Source organism: Xyrauchen texanus, chromosome 44, assembly GCF_025860055.1.
Source record: "Xyrauchen texanus isolate HMW12.3.18 chromosome 44, RBS_HiC_50CHRs, whole genome shotgun sequence".
Taxonomy (NCBI): Eukaryota; Metazoa; Chordata; class Actinopteri; order Cypriniformes; family Catostomidae; genus Xyrauchen; species Xyrauchen texanus.
In genome coordinates this window covers 14183408-14201243 of record NC_068319.1, presented here as the reverse complement: position 1 = coordinate 14201243, position 17836 = coordinate 14183408, and the positions used below count along the sequence as shown (strand labels likewise).

Sequence of the window (17836 nt, the reverse complement as noted above, 5' to 3'; positions counted from 1 at the left end):
ACATGAGTGTAGCACACTCAGATGGAAAACCTCGCCAACATCATGTCAATGTCCGTTTTAAAGTACCATTTCTACCTTGCTGCTAGACGGATAAACACAAATGTATATCTCAGTCTCTCCAACACACATTAGACAAAAACAGGCCTTCCAGTTTTACTCTTTAATTATTCAGTTTCAGAGTTGCTGGTGTGCTGCCTCATTGAGGTCGTTTATGTAATTTTGGTTAATCACAACTAAGCTGAACTGTCGCTGAAGACATAAAATATCACAATTAAACAATGAATGAGGCAGCAGTAGACCTGCAATTTCTGTGTGATTCAGCAAGGCACCATGGAATCTGGTGTGCAGGAGAGAGTGAACTATAAAGCAGGGGTTCCCAAACTTTTCAGACACAGTCTACATGAAAGCAGCTGCCTTGGATCCAGCCTTTTGTCTGCTGTGGATTGAGCCCCATGTGCTGGTCAACCGTGACATCAAGGCAGATGTGGCACAACGAGTTAAAGGTAAATATTATTGACTTGCAATGCAACTTAAATGCAACGTAAAATAATTTGATCTTAATCTGATCTAGGATCTAATATTATATTAATCTGACTTTAACAATAATAACAATTTTCAGTGTTGCACAGTATCATCAACATCAGTAATGATAATAAGGGCTCTTTTGTTTCTGCTGTTGTGACACGTTTTTTTTTAGAATCAATCCTGCAAGATGCTGCAGAGACGGAGCTGCCTGTGCCGGTGCCTGCTGAAGAAGAACTAGAGGACATGGAAGGAGAAGGGCTGTTTGCTGCATACCATAAGAGGCAGAAAAGGGATGTTGGGACCCCACCAGCAGTACAGCTAAGTCACTACATTGACATGGCAGAAGGACAGAATGCCCTTTTGTTCTGGGCACTGAACAGTAAGACTCTTCCTTCAATCTTTCAAGTAGCCATCCGAGTCTTGGCAGTGCCTGCTTCTAGTGCTCCAGTGTAGCGAGTTTTCAGCCATGGTGGCATCATTCTGCGTCCCCATCGTGCACAAATGACTGACAGGCTTTTGGCCAATTTGATCTTTTGCAAATGCAATGCAGTATAGGGGCCTCCCTCCACCTGTCCACAGCACGCATACGCACACACACTCACTCTCTGCTCATCACCTGTCCACACAGCTCTCTCTCTCTCTCTCTCATACACACCAGTCTCTATGGAGGCATTCGAATTATATTATCAGGTTGGTCCAGTTTTTTAGAAGTGATAATTTTGAGGAGTGAGGATTTCATTGATGACATGTTTAAAAAAGTTTAGGCTAAAAGGACCCATGTCTGTTTGAAAGTTAAACTGTTTTACAATATGAGGTCAATACAATACAGGACTGAAGCTGCTGTGCATTGTTCTAGTGCAATATGCTGTTGAAATACAAGCATTTTTTGTGAAAATTTAATTTTCTGTTTTTTACTGTGTTTGATTAATGTCATTGTATAAAAAGTGGTTTAAATAAATACAAATCTTACAGACATACATGATTTGTATGAATTTTATTTCTGTGGTAAGAGGACTTGAAATGACTCGAAACTAAAATCGTAGGACTTTGGACTCGACTTGAGACTTGTTGGCTTTGACTTTTGACTCGATTTGGGACTTGCCTCATCTTTGACTCGACTTGACTCGGGACTCGAGGGCAAAGACTTGAGACTTTCTTGTGACTTGCATAACAATGACTTTGTCCCACCTCTGGCAGGAAGTGTGGCCCTTACAACCGTCTTTGAAAAAAATCAGTTTACATTTACACAAATCGCTTACAAATTTTTGATGCATTGTTTTACTAAAGAAGCAAGGAGGAAATGCTGATTGCAGCTATATTTATTATTTGTATTTATTTTCCAAAAAGAATCGCATTTTAGAGGGCCTGAACATACTTGAAAACTCATGAAACTTTGCACACGCATCAGAAGTGGCGAAAACTGGTTGTTTTAACCAGAACTTCGTATCAGCCTAAAGATGTTCAGTTTTTGTTAAGTTATTCATGTGTAATGTAACACTCATTTTCTCATGACATATTTTAGTGTATACAAAGAGGATGCTAAAGAAGCACTGCTACCACAAACACTGAGTGGGCAGGAGTGTGAAAGACCTATGCCATATCCTGTGCTAAAGGAGTTTCTAAAATTACCAAATATATGTATTGTTACAAATTAAACTCCTCCCAGAAATGTTATCAATCAAAATTTAATTTGTCAGTCTTAATCTAAAGGCCTTGGTGATGTTAAATTGTAGAACTTTTGAGTTTTTGTTGAAGGGCGTCTGTGGCAGCCTGATGAAGTTCGATATGAAACAAGTCATATTTCTGAGGCCTAAACATGCTTGAAAACTCCTGAACATTTGCCTATGTCTGAAAAATGGGGAACATTTACATCTGGTACTGGTTTTAGAATTAAGGCAAAATGGCTCGATAGCGCCACCTACAGTAAAAAGCAGCTCTCATGCAACATTTCACCTACACTTAAGAAAATCGGTAGGCATATGTAACATGTCACCAGTACAAAAAAAGTCTCTAAGAACCATATCCTAAACCCAACAGGAAGTCAGCCATTGTGATATTTTCTCTTCAGTTATTGCTCAGTTTTTGCCATTTTCAGGCCTTGTACTTTAACAAACTCCTAGATATTAAATAAGATCAAAATCATAGTGGCCAGTCTAATCTAAAGGCCTTTGTGATGCTAATTTGCAAAGCTTTTCTTTGAACAGCGTGTCTGTGGTGGCCTGGCATAGTTCGATGTTTCACCATGAAACAGGAAGTTGTTGTAACTCAAACATACAATATCTGATCCAAACTTCACATATATTATAAGAGTCCTGGCCTGAACACTTATATATGCCAATTTTCAGTTATAGTCATAGCACCACCTACTGGCAACATGAAATGACATATTTTACACTGTGATATACTCTTTACAACATTTAAGTGCTAAAAAATGCTACAAATAATTGCAGTGACATTCCCCTGGCACAACAGCCCCAACGTGCACAGGGTGCGAGGGTCCGTTCATCACTGCTTGCAGCTTTAAGTAATATAATTATTACTTTTTTAATGAAACCTCAGATTTTAGCAGAGTGAGTAGGACATTTTAGCTTCTGCAACATAACAGTTTGATTAACTGAAGGGAGACTTTTACACAACAGGCTCAAAATTTTATGTCATTTGTGATTTATTTACAAGTAAATACAACATTACAGCACAATTAGTTTAAATACTGTACCAAAAATAATTCATATGACAAAAAGTGCAAAGAGAGTTTGTAATAATGTCGTAGCACTTTATCTAAGAAAACAGATGTAAAGTCCCTGCCCATAATCACAAACTCAAGACACATACTAGTTTAGTGAGCCTATACAGTACATGAGAACAAAATGACAAAAAAAATACTGATTGTTTTTAAAGTGCATGCTATTCTTTTTACAAGGAAGCATTTTTAACAATACTGTGAGAACGCGTTGCAGCACCTTCAGATATCTAAGTAAAACCACCAGAAAATCACAGTTTAGCCTACATTGCAAATCCTTTGAAACAAGTTTAGGCTCAGTGTGACTGTATGTTATGTATGAACTAAGTTAGTTCTCATATATGCACTCGACTGTCTGTGGTTTAGGAATGGCCTGTGCAGTCTGGCGCGCCGTGGCGAAACTGAAGTTCTCGTAGATTTTATTGCTAAAAATTATTCCATCTCTTTTCTTTCTGGCTGCACAATCAAACAGTCGTCCAGTTAGACAAATCCAGTGTGATCAGACAAACAGAAATAGAAAGAGTTACACATAAATACAAAGAACATACAAATAGAATCATACCAAACAATCATGAAGTCATTTTCACAAAATAAATCCCTTAAAGGGATAATTCACCCAAAAATGAAAATTCTCTCATTTACTCACACTCATGCCATCCCAGATCAGTATGACTTGTTTTCTTCTGCAGAACACAAACAAAGATTTTTGAAGAATATTTCAGCTCTGTAGTGAATGGTGACCAGAACCTCCAAAGAATGTCTAAAATTCATATAAAGGCAGCAGAAAAGTAATCTATAATCTTCAGAAGTCATGTGCTAGGTGTGAGCGAGAAACAAATTCATATTTAAGTCATTTTGTACTATAAATTTTCCTCTCAGCCCAGTAGGTAGTAGTATACACTGTGAATTTGAATCACCAAAAACAAAAGAAGAATGTGAAAGTGGATATTTATTGTACAAAGGAATAAAATATTGATGTTTCTCACCCACACATATCATATCGCTTCAGAAGACATGAATTAAACCACTGGTGTTATATACTTTTATGCTGCCTTTATGTGCTTTTTGGAGCTTCAAAGTTCTGGTCACCATTCACTTGCATTGTGAAATATTCTTCTAAAAGTCTTAATTTTTGTTCTGCTGAAGAAAGAAAGTCATACACATCTGGGATGGCATGAGAGTGAATAAACGATGAGAGGATATTCATTTTTGGGTGAACTATCCCTTTAAGGATGAAACAAGTTCTAATAACCTGTCTTGTTTTTTTTGCAATCATAACCACCTGACTGTACGTTATCTCATATGCATGGAGATTAAGATTAGACCTTCTGAATAAGTGTGGTTTGTAGAGAGGTTTCTTTCTCTCTCTCTTTCCTCAATGATAATGTGGCTAAATGTAATGTTTTATTGTAGTAACAATAGTGTTTTGGAAAACAATAAGGGAAGCTTTCTTTCTGTCGCATGTAGTGGAATGTTAAGGAATGTTTTAAAGATGTTGACCAATAATGACAAGTATGTTTTCAGAGCTTATAGAACATTACCATTTTAAGTCACGTTTTGACTTCTGAAACAAAGTGCAATTGTGAACTAGAGGTCTATTCTTACCCACATTTATCATATAAACCACAGTTTCCATCCCTAAATACACAAATTACTACAGTTGTTACTATAATAAAACTCCCCTATAGCACACATACATCTCCAAAATGTCTGTTTTAGATCTTTTCATCTGGAAAGCATTACAATCCAATTAACATCTGCTAAGCATCTTAAAAAGATCTGATTTACAAACATTTAAAATCATAAACGTCTCGAAGACGTCTGCTGAATGTCTTATTGACATCTGAGTCATACTTATTGATATACATCATATAAACGTATGTCTTCCAGATGTCAACACACACATCAGATAGACGTCTGAGTGATGTATTGTACATGTGCTATTCAGGGCTGTGGTAACTCAGTATAGCACATGGAAAAGAGCTGTGTGAATATTCTTAAAAATCCCCTGTTTGTGTTTTATTGAAGAAAATAACAGCATACAATATGACTTTTGAACAAATGAGGGTTACTAAATGATAATAGAAGGTGGACTTAAAGTGAGATTTCCCTTTAAGATTTGGAAGAATGTAGAGCAGAGGAGGGCGGGGCCGGGATGGAACGATGCACGCCCGGTCTCCAATCAGCCCGTTGGGGCACGCGAGGTTTAAAGGCGGCAGGAGACGATAGTTCGAGAGAGAGAGGATTACAGGCAGCTGCCCTATGTGTGTGTGTGTGTTTTTAAAAAAATATTTTTTACAGGGGATACATTTATCACATATCTTAAGAAAAAAGGAAACTCGAGTTAGAGCAAGGCAATAAAGTAAATTTTGAAACAAGATACATTCAAAAGATTTAGTCTACTACAAAGAAATCTAATTCACAAAACACCTAAAGCAATAGGAAATGAAACATACAATAAACTGTGTGTGTGTGGTTATGTTTGTGTGTTTTTGGTTAAGTTGATCATTAAAATATTTTTTTATATTGTCAAGCTGGTTCTCACCTCCTCCTTTCTCTTTAAACGTGTTACAATGACATGTTGACAAACAGCAGAAACTGAGGTAAGGAAGGATGCTAATTTGTACGTTATGAAGAGGCGTTTGAATAGAGGGTAGGGAGATTGTTTCTTTGTTTCAGATGAATTGTGGGCTTCTTTTTTAACCAGTACGCTATTTCTTTAGTTGCATCATTGCGCAACGTGAATAAAGTAAGACTTGTCATGTCTTAATTTCCTGTTTCTATAATTTCTCAGTTATTAAATAAGCTTTTTTAAGAATTACTTGATTTCCACTGTGGGAGGCAAAAAAAAAAAAAAAAAAGTAGGTTTAAGCTGATCTCCCAGTCTGGCCATCTGAAAAGTCTCAAAACCCCTCTAAAACCAGCCAAGATACCTGAACTGTCTGGGAGACCAGTTTAAGAAATACTGTGTGTGTGTGTATATATATATATATCTTTTTTTAGCAGGGTTGAACAAACTGCAGCAATCTGAGCTGTCATATTTTATTTATTTATGCAATTGTTTGAGTTATAATAATCACCTTTATATTTGCACAGCACAATAGTGATGATCAGGCAGAAGATGATCCCTGCAACACCACTGCATGCGATTATCAGCACAGACTTGTTGATATGACGTTCTGTTAACATACAGTATAATTGTGCATCAGAAACAAGGTTTAAACAAGCATAGACAAAAACAAACCAAAGTCCACACGGTAATAAATTGTAACCTGCAATTGTTGCTATTTCTTTCTAATCTACATATGTAACGTAATGTATTCATGTTTAATAATGACTTGAATAAAACCAGTTCCTTTAGATCAGCAGTCACTAGCAAACTTTTGGTTTTGGTTTAAAGTATTTGTCAGTGCACCGCACAAAGGCTCTCCTACTTTCCACACTAATAAGTATCGATTTTGCAACATTTACACCTCTCATCCGAACTGGAAATAGGCTGCGTTCATAGCATGAGACACTTCAAAAATAGCGAGACATGGTGAAACAGTCTGTCTAGTACATGTCACTGAAAAAAACATTTTTGTGGGGACGTAGATAAAGCAGAAAACATTAAGTTCTTTCTATATGGAATGAGTTAGTGTAAGTGTGAACGTGAAAATATAGGTTAATTCTGCATTTACACTTGATTCAAACATAAATAAATGCTGTTGCTTTTAAGTAAATAATGATTGGTGTTTTTATTAATGCATCATCATGTATGAATTCTACAAAAGACAACCATGTCATATTTATTTGGCAAATCTGAGTAAATATCACAAGCAGGGCTGGACTGGTAATCTGGCATACCGGGCATTTTCCCGGTGGGCCGACGCACTTTGGGGCCGATCAGGGGCGGACTGGCCATCGGGAGAACAGAGCGAGCTGATGGGTCGGCCATGAAACGGGCCAAATGGGCCGTGATAAGCTAAAATGAGCCAGCAAGTTATGCAGAGCGGACCACAAAACGGTGCAGAAATATGCAGAAAAGGACAGTTAATTTTCTACTCAGAATTACTGTGTAATGATCAAAAAAATTTCCATTGATTGTTCTCTCATTGTGTTGTTTCTTCATTGTGCTTTATTAATTATTTTAATGAATTATTTAACAACCCCTCCAATAATCAGAGCACGCATTTGCTTTTATACCATGATCAATGGAAACATTTAAATGCTTCACACCCCCTCAATGTTCAAGCCAAATCTATGAGTCAATGTAAACCCACTTTCAACATTTGGGGGGGGGGGGTTACCCTTTAACTTATTGGACAGTTTTAAAAAACTTTAGATTTAATCACCTTGAACAAAACTGATATAATAAATAAGTATCTAGTCTTAAAATAAATATGAACATTTCATGGATTTGCATGAGCGACATATATTTGCAACATTGTAAAACATATAAAAAAATTAGGTAAAATTACCTCAAAATCAAACTTTAGACATTGCATGCAACAATCTCATGGATCAGGAATATTTTGCAGAGTAAAGTGACAAACATGTGTTTAGGAAAGTACTGTAGAAGCTTGTTGCTATTTAGTGTTTGGGAGATAATAAAATGAAATTAGCCATTTAAACTGGGGGGCCGTTAGCCCCATTGTACCCTACTTTTTGAATGAAACATCATGAAGTTTAAATGACCCACTTGGGACATCAGCTGTGACCTCACCTGTGACCTCACCTGTGACCTCACCTGTGACATCATCTGTGACATCATCTGTGACATCATCTGTGACATCATCTGTGAGCAGTATACTTTGGCTGTAAAGTCTTTTGGTGCTCAAGTAACTGGCGTTACAGGTGATTGTGTCTCCTCCTATCCACTCTGGTTTACACAGATGCAGCTCACTGCTCATATCAGAAGAGGTGGATGGATGATATATGTTTTGACCTTCTATACTCCAGGTGAAGTTCACCCGCGCAGGATTCAGACCCTCCAAAGAGCAGAGCAGATGGACACAGGTGGCGTTACTGCTGTTCAGTCGCTGCATTGAGAGACCTGGATGTAGCACCAAAATAAATTCCAGTATTCACACTGGGATAAACTGTCACCACAACGGCATATGATATGATTCCAATAACATTGTGTATTAATGTAGCCTATTATTGACAACTAATGTATTCAAAAGAAGGAAATTCAAATGGATGAATAAGTAAATAATGTATGACTGCTACAATCACCTTCAACATGAAGTATTGCATATGAGATGTAATCAATTGTTGGTGGTGGAAGTATTCTCGATGTTTTACAGGTGTAATTACCAGCGTCACTGAACTCAACATTATCTATGCTTAGAAAGAAATGCGTTGTATTCAATGAAAAACGAGGTTCACAAGATCCTGAGATAGTTTGATCTTTGTGGTCAATTAAATGATAGCCACAAACAGTTGTGTTGTTATTTTTTATCCAATATACAGAAACTCTTTCAAACTTTTCAGAATTTGAGAGGCAGGACAGACTTGCAGTTTCCCCTCTGGTAACATTCACAGCACCTGTGGGGTGAGACCAATTTCAGTGTGAAAGAAATTTAAGTCACATGCAAAAATGTCAGAATGTCATTGCATTAGACAACAAAACATCAAACCAAGTGAAATCTGCAAGACTTTTTTTTTCTCACAACCAACTTTTGTTTGACTTATATATACATGAACCTCAAGGTCATTTTCAGTGAATGTATCTGGCCCTGTGTTCCAACTGGGACGAATCCCCCCCCGAAGAGCACTTCGGAGGGAGAACAATCATGATAGTCATGCATTAAGATCACTTCAAACTCAATTTCCAAATAAAAGTGATAGGGATGATGATGATCACTTCTGAATGGAACACATCCTAAGTCATTTTCCCTTAAGTCATTATGAACCCAACAAAGATCTTTTGGAGAAATGTTTATCTTAAAACGTGTAACACTACAGTACAATAAGGTTCCATTAGTTAACATTAGTTAATGCATAAGGTATACAAACATTTTGTTTTACAGCATTTATTCATCTTTGTTAATGTTAGTTAATACAAATGCAATACTGCATTGACTGATGTTAACAAATGCAAGTTTTGAATTAAAAAATGTGTTAGTATATGTTGAAATTAATATTTGGATCAATAAAAATATTGTTCATTGCTAGTTCATGTTAACTCATTTTGTTAACTAATGTTAACTTTATTGTAAAGTGTTAGCTATGAATTTTTACATTGGCTTCAGTGTAAACTTTTGAGGCCATTGCATCACTGGGAGATCTGTTATTAGTCACATTGAAAATCAAACGTAGAATTATTTTTGAGAGTATTGATCGTAAAACAATAGGTTTTCAGACAGTAATTACAAACGACATTAAATGGAGTATTTTTCATCTAAATAAAAGCAAACTGATACAATTAGGAAATAAATTAAGAATTGAAGTCTCTTACCTGTATCTGTTAAAAGATAAATTAAAGTCAAAACTAAAAGATAATTTGTTAAATGCTTTAAAAACATGTCGACTGAACACCTTGAGCTGCACTCAGTTTGTGTGACACGTACACACAGAGACTCTAAGTGATTACTTCCTCTCCACGCACCCACCCACAACCACGACAAGACAACAAGAAAAAACAACCCATCTTCCGTTGACCAAACCATTAGAGATTATTTTTAACACAGATTAAGCTTCTTAAATGTAGAGTAACATCACTATAATCTCTTGATGGAAAAGAGTTCTAGTAATCTACTTCCTTGAAAATAAATATATGCTATATTCTGAATCATGTCTTTCTGGCTCATTGTCTTTGTTACTGTGTACTGGTGTGGCACAAAGTATTTGACAAACAGCGCATAGAACATAAAGCCTGTATGTTTAATGTTTTTCTCTTTCTTTTTTCAGAGGTTCTGCTTTCCAATTAAAGAGACAGGCCTACATACTGGAAAGGGAGACCACACAATTTCACAATCCACTCTGAACTCAGCAAGCCTCCCACTAGTCTGGAACACGGCCTCAATGAATCAGTCTCATGCTCCATTTGGGTAAGTGAGACACCAATTTCTGTGACATCTTAAGCTTTCATTTTATTTGATTAAATAAGTGTGGTTTTACACAACCAGTGGACAAAACAATACTTTGTGGATCGCAAGTTTCTTTAGAATTGACACTCATATACAGTGCAAATCTGAGAAGCAGGCCTGTATTTACAGCTTATTGTACACGGTAGTAAATATTAGTTATATAGCAAGTATTGATGTATGTGTATATTTTTGGAAAATCAACTGACATTTAATAGCAAAGAAGAAGAAAACAGCCATTTCTAATCTAAAGCAGAGTTTTCTTTTAAACACCACAGACACCCAGATATGATGATCCCTTCATCAAGGGCCCAACTTCCTAAACATTAAGGCAGCTATATATTTTCATACAGGGCCTAAGCTAGTGGGGTGAATGGTGGTAATGATTCTAGGGGCCCAAAGGTCCAGGGAGACTCAAATTAAAAACAGTTTTTTGTTTTTATAGGTAAAGGGCCCAGAGCAATATAGAGTCAGGGAGCCCAGAAATCTTTGCTACGGCCATGTTTTCATATATATTGGTGGGGAGGCAGAGGCATGGCTGAGCGCCATGCTGTTTAGAGTAAAGCATGGAGATGAGTGGTGAATGATTTCCATCTGTGCTTAACACCTGTCTTGTGTTTCAGTGAGGAGTGATGGTGGCTTTTTAAGAGAGGAGTCGTAAGAGAGAGAGAGCCCAGCTGAGAAGCTGCTCGTGTGTTGGCCGCTGCCATGTTGCAACTTTTGAGTGTCTGAATTGAAGCTTCACCGTTGCGCTTTAAGCGAATGTGTTTATTTTTGTGAATAAAAGAGTGACATTTCTGAGTTGGAATCGTCATCTCCCGCTTCCTCATTCCTGAGCCTCATTACAATTGGCAAGATAAAGTATGTGAATCATTTGGAATTAGCTGGTTTTCGGCATTTTCTAGTCATACAATGAGATCTCATCTTAATTAAAGTCACAAGTATAGACAAACACAATGTGCTTAAGTGAACAACACAAAAACAATTATAATAATATATGTATTTATTAACACATCCCGTTAAACATTCACAATGCAGTGGAAAAAGTAAGTGAACCCTTGGATTTAGTAGTGGATTTACTTCGATGTTTAGGCATCATCTAACTTCTACTGATCTTCACCTGACACACAGCCACTCTGACATTTTCCTGTAGGATATCTTGATAAACTTGGTAATTCATTTTTCCCTCAATAATGGCAAGTAGCCCAGGCCCGAAGCAGCCGCAAATCATGATTTAATATATTCCTTATAGTAGACTTATGAACAGAGATGTTAAAACCGTTCCAATGATTCCTTCAAGTCTTTAGCTGTCACTCTAGAGTTATGTTTGACCTCACTGAGCATTCTGCGGTGTAGGCCTACCCTTTGTGCCATCTTGGCTGGATGGCCACATCAAGGGAGAGTTTTTTTTGTTTATTCAGTTGCCATGACAACTAGGTTTGTGCATACGAGCCTTTCAAGGACTTATGAGCACAGAGCGCGAAATTGCGATGCTGCAGCCCGGATTAGGCAAAATTGTCCGATTCCATTCAGTGCAAGTCATCAGAATAAGGTAAATGCCCTGGCTATTGTAATCTATTGTGCTGTAGGTGTTTTGGGTTTAGTTTTAAAACTGAATGATATCAACATTGGACATTATTATATATTTTTTTTATTAATTAAAAGATGAATTCCATGTAGGGATACATGCAGTAGTCCCAACAAGCATTTTCTTATTTAAAACACATTGTGTTTGTTCTTTATGGTAATTAAAAAATGGATCAAACCAGATTTTAAGATCCATTTTTACATAAATGCAGATAATTCTAACGGGTTCACATACTTTTTCTTGCCACAGTATAAAGACCAAATTTTACTGTGTGAAAAAAAACAATAGCCATGAAATTATAACTAAACATGTTGTTTTTTTTTTTGTTTTTTTTTGCCAAATTATATAATTGGCTTTTTTATTGTCATTTTACTAAACCAAAAATATATTAAATTATCTAATGATTTTGAGCAGTCTTTAGAAAGAAGAATTAAATGATAATGTCACATATGGTAAACAATTAAACATATTGAATTTATATTTTGGGAAAAATTATTTCACATTTTCTGCAGACCACCAAGCACCACCTTGCAGAGCCCAGTTTGAAAGCCCCTGATTTAAAGTACAATACCAAACAATACCAGTCATATACTGTTGGAACTTGCTGTGAACCCTGCAGCAATGTCGTAAAATTATTTGTGAGTACATAAAATAAATGGAACCCAAACTAAAATGTTTGCCAGAAAAGAACCAGAAAGAAATAACCTTGTCAGTAAGCTAATATGAAATCATGTGCAAAGAGCAAAGTAGTGGGTGTATTTCCCTCGTTCTATGTGTCTCCCCTCTTCTCAAGCTCACGTCGAGGACAACAGGATGACACTCTTATCTGCAGGATGACACATGAGTGTTTAACACTTTCACAGACCTGAATTAACATCAGTTTAGATTTGCATGGTCAAAGCTAAAATAACTGGTTTTTAAAATGAATTTAAGTTCAGTCATTAACTCAACATGGTTCAATCTGATAGGTCCTTTAACATGTATTAACTGAAACCCTCCTCCTCCTCCTCAGTACCGCTGGTCTAGATCAGTCTAGTCAGCCAAGGCCAAACCTACTAACTTGTCATATCCATTATAAAACATCACTTTATTCTAAATACTACATTTAAAAAAAAATATTCAGAGAGTTATGACCGAACTGATGTACACTGCAATATGCGTACACACACCACGAGACAGATTGTGCTAATATTGAGAGGAATGACTTTGAAGGTATCGGTATTGGTATCGGCTACTACCAAAAAATGGTAATGGGACATCATTGTATACAAATTGTTGAGATGGGCAGTTCCCCCTGTGATAATATTCTCTGCACATGTGGAGGAAGACAAATTTTTGCCTCTAACAGAACATGGCATGAAATTATAGTCTTTAATGATAGTCTTAATTTGTAGCTTGCTGTGTTCTATATTAGATACATGTATTCATTACTGAGAGCTGTTATTAATCAAACAAAGGATTGCTTTTGAGAATACTAATCATAAAAATAATGGGTTATTTAGAGAGTAAAAAGTCCCTTTATAGGCAATTCAGTTCACTTGGTGGCCATCTTTGGAATGTTGGGCAGCTATTTTCTATTTAAACAAGTGGCGTATAAGTGCAGCTCCTATAAAAGTACTGAAAGACAGAAATCTCCAAAACGGTGAGTCAAGATGGCCAACTATTTTGTCTTTCTAAGGCTAATTTCACAGCTAAAATGTTGTGTATCCTAAATACAGACAATTAAATCTTATTTTCACACTTGCTGTTTAATTAGGCAAAATTACAACTTGATTGGTATAGAGCGCAACAGTCTGGTTCCAGAAGTCAAAATCAAATACATTTGTTCCATAGACAAATAGATTTTTAACAATAATCTATAAACTTTTAAAGACAGACCTACTGTGGTATTTTTTTTTACATTTATTTCACTCATTGTTTTTGTAATAAATTGTTTTTATTGATTCCTACTGTAAATAAAGAAAAGCATATATACATAGAAACAACATTTAAATCCCACAATTACCACTCCCCCCTCCCAATCCCGCCATGACCCTCAACAAACATTTCTGTGGTCACACATGAGTATATACACACACACAAAAAATATATATATAATCTAATAATCTTAACACGCCACCAAAAAACATGGGTTGTGTCCCCATATTCTGATTGCCATCGCCAGCAGGTGGGTGTGTCTTTAAGACCAAGAATACAATCTAGAGGTCCAATAGAACTGATGTAAAATCTTGAATTGCGTCTCTACATGTAGACTTGATCCTAGCCCACACTCCCTCCTCCAATACCAAGTTTAAATCTGTCTCCCATAATCGCTTGATAGAAGTTAAAGCTCCATCCCCCAGACTCTGAATTAGCAGGAAGTAATACACTGATGCCTCATGACCTTTTCCAAAAGCAGTAATCGCCACTCCCAGAGTGTCTGCCACTTAAGGGGGGTGTATGCTTCTCCCAAAAATAGTACGGAGCAGGTGGTGCAGCAGCAAATACCTATAAAATTACTTACTACATATTAATACATAATTTTGCATTCAGCCATATGCTCGAGGCAACATTTAAATAAATATCCGAGATAAACACTCAAGACACTTTTGTCCATATCAAGTGTAAATGCGAGATAACAGGGTGTAACTTAACTTCTCCGGTTAGTTTCATAGAAAGGCTTTGCAGAGGCGAAATAGGTTCAAGAACTTCCTGTGCCATACAAAAGCAGGGAGGGACTCTCTCAGGTGGAAGCGACTGATGAGCCAAATGTCTGAGTATACGAATAATAAAACAAAATCTTGGGTAGGCATAGCCCGCATTTGTCAAATCATCCTATGCAGTTTACTGCAACGTAATCTGGGACGTTTCCCATTCCAAATGAAGGACTTCTCTATGCTATCAAGTTACTTGAAATACGAGAGGGGGGCATCTATAGGGAGAGACTATAGCAGGTAGTTGAATTTTGGAATACAATTAATTTTAATAACATTAACATTCCCAATCATCGATTAATGTTATGAAGCCCACCTGCCCACATCACTCGAAAAATGTTTTATTAATGGGTCAAAATTAACTCTAACTTAATCACACAAACCTGCTGGGACTAAAATACCCAAATACTTAATGCCCTGCTTGGGCCACAGGAAGGCGCCTGGCTAAAAAGCCAAGAGACTAAGCTTCGGATTTAGACCAATTAACTCAGTATCCCAAGAAATTAGAAAAGGAATTCATAATTCTGTAGAGGCGAGGCATTGATCTAGTCGGGTTGTAGACAAATAATAAAATATCATCTGCGTAAAGCAAAAGATAATGCACCACACCTCCCGCCATCACCCCAGGAAATTCCTCCTCCTTTCTTATCTCAGCTGTTAATGGTTTCAGGGCAAGACAGAACAATAATGGGGAAAAGGGCAACCCTGCCGGGTGCCCCAATCCATAGTAAAATAATCTGAAATTAATCCATTTGTTTGTACCGCTGCTACCGGGTGTCTATAAAGTAACTTAATCCATCCAATAAAGGTATTCCCAAACTCATACATTTCCAAAATCTTAAAAAAAAAATCCCATTCTACAATATCAAAAGCCTTTTTGGCATCAAGTGAGATGGCAGTGAAAAAAACAGGCCCTCAACTCTCTCGGTTTTATATATCTAACCAGAATCTTTCCTGCCTTATCCCCCAACTCAAAGTATGACTGTCTTGCCCTGAATATATTTCATTGTTTAGATGATCATGCTTTTAAACATGTAATAATTCATATTTTATAATGGATTTTTATAGTTTGATATTGAAAGTCTGGGTCTGGGACAAGGCTGTAAACATCTGTACATAAAAGGCATTTGAAAAGTACCAAAAATAAATGATGAAGGCCTGGTAAAAAAGTTTACAATTCAGTTTTAATGGGACCCTCGGATAACATGTAGAATTGTTTTTAATCTCTTCGTTTTGATGAAAATCACATACACTTCTTAGACATTTATAATAAATGAAACTAAATGTGAGATATATCAAATTTACAGTTCACTGAAAATCAAATAAAAGAAAATTATTTCAAAGTAAGTGAATAATGTACATACGGTATACTGAATTTTTTTTTACAAATATTACAGTGACAGTAAACAGTCATGTAGAAACTTATCATGAACCATGATGCGGTTTATGTTGCTCGACCATTTGCAAAAGGAATTAAAGAAAAAAAGAAATGGGTGTTGGGGTACTACAAGTTTAAGTGTACAGGCCAAAGTGCTGAATGTATTTCACTTGTTCTTCTTACAGGCTCATGTTGGTGACCAAGGACAGCTGGATGTCACATTCTTATCTGTAGGATGACACAAGAGTTTTATGTTGCCTGCACAATTTAGTGAGATTTGCTTTGTTTGACAAATGAAATGAAGATCTTATACTGACAAGGTGAAATGAACATCAAATAAATGCTAGACCAAAGATTTTACAGGATTCACAAACTTTGTTTAGGAAAATTGACTTGAGAATGGAAAACAGAAGCATCTCTTCACTAAATATAGGAGTAAATTATTTCCTGTTAGGTGGATGTAATGAGTTAATAATCTTAGGGGGACAGAGTAAAAGGAGACAGAGTAATGACTGTGGAGGTCAAACATTTGAAGATGTAAAGTAGCGCAAAAATGAAAGTGATGATGCTGATGAAAAAGCTGTAAAGGATCACACGAACAACTGGAAAGTTCTGGGTGGTGGACCCTGAAACAGATTGGAACAGCTTACAACAGGTTGGCCAGATGGATTGATTTGTTTACATTTTACAAGGCTTTTTATTAATTCTGAAATTAATTTATTTTTGAGCATTTAAATAAAATGGAACAGCAAAACAAGGAAATGTATAAAAGAAGTGTCACCCAAAACATCATCATCTAACTGCCAACTTAAATTGAACTATACAAAAAAAAAATCTGCATGAAGTGATAGACTATTAAATGTTCCACCTGGGACCTCACCTGTGACCTCACCTGTGACCTCACCTGTGACCTCATCTGTGACCTCATCTGTGACATCATCTGTGACATCATCTGTGACATCATCTGTGACATCATCTGTGACATCATCTGTGAGCAGTATACTTTGGCTGTAAAGTCTTTTGGTGCTCAAGTAACTGGCGTTACAGGTGATTGTGTCTCCTTCTATCCACTCTGGTTTACACAGATGCAGCTCACTGCTCATATCAGAAGAGGTGGATGGATGATATATGTTTTGACCTTCTATACTCCAGGTGAAGTTCACCCGCGCAGGATTCAGACCCTCCAAAGAGCAGAGCAGATGGACACAGGTGGCGTTACTGCTGTTCAGTCGCTGCAGTGAGAGACCTGGTAATCATACAATGAAGGAATCGTGAAATCATTTGGCATCATCAGTATTCTTATCTGTTAGACTGTCACCCCTGGAGTAAAAAATGTGTTACAGGTTAAATAACATTGTGTTTTAATGACAGCAGGTTTGTAGGAAATTCAAATAAGTAATTTCATAATGCCACAATCACCTTCAACATGAAGTATCGCATGTGAGATGTACTCAGATGTTGGTGGTGGAAGTATTCTCGATGTTTTACAGGTGTAATTACCAGCGTCACTGAACTCAACATTATCTATGCTTAGAAAGAAATGCGTTGTATTCAATGAAAAACGAGGTTCACAAGATCCTGAGATAGTTTGATCTTTGTGGTCAATTAAATGATAGCCACAAACAGTTGTGTTGTTATTTTTTATCCAATATACAGAAACTCTTTCAAACTTTTCAGAATTTGAGAGGCAGGACAGATTTGCAGTTTCCCCTCTGGTAACATTCACAGCACCTGTGGGGTGAGACCAATTTTAAAATTAAAAACAAACACACAAAGTAATGCAAATAAAGTAAGAATTAAAGCCTCTTACCTGCATCTTGGAGATACATTAATGCCAAAACA

General features: G+C 36.7%; 1 protein-coding gene across 4 annotated transcripts; it reads right to left on the bottom strand.

Moving 5' to 3' along the window:
• Positions 1-3188: 3188 nt before the first annotated feature.
• LOC127636494 (uncharacterized) lies at positions 3189-17459 on the bottom strand. 4 transcript variants are annotated; one of them, XM_052116984.1, is made up of 5 exons: positions 9708-9803; positions 8483-8794; positions 7971-8300; positions 6346-6444; positions 3189-3721 (listed from the first exon to the last, which is right to left on the bottom strand). In XM_052116984.1, exons 1-5 carry the CDS (start codon positions 9772-9774, stop codon positions 3594-3596), a joined length of 936 nt encoding a protein of 311 aa, XP_051972944.1. In that variant the 5' UTR covers positions 9775-9803; the 3' UTR covers positions 3189-3593. The 4 variants fall into 4 exon arrangements, with proteins under 4 accessions (XP_051972944.1, XP_051972945.1, XP_051972946.1 ...); XM_052116985.1 differs by having other exon boundaries at positions 7983-8300; XM_052116986.1 differs by having other exon boundaries at positions 7995-8300.
• Positions 17460-17836: the final 377 nt, after the last annotated feature.

Coding starts and splice junctions, on each gene's coding strand:
- LOC127636494 (XM_052116984.1), bottom strand. CDS start 9,774: ATGTTTTTAAAGCATTTAACAAATTATCTTTTAGTTTTGACTTTAATT. Junction 8,301..8,482: donor TGCAATACTTCATGTTGAAG/GTGATTGTAGCA, acceptor TGCTACATCCAG/GTCTCTCAATGCAGCGACTG. Junction 6,445..7,970: donor GGTCACAGGTGAGGTCACAG/GTGAGGTCACAG, acceptor GTATGTTAACAG/AACGTCATATCAACAAGTCT.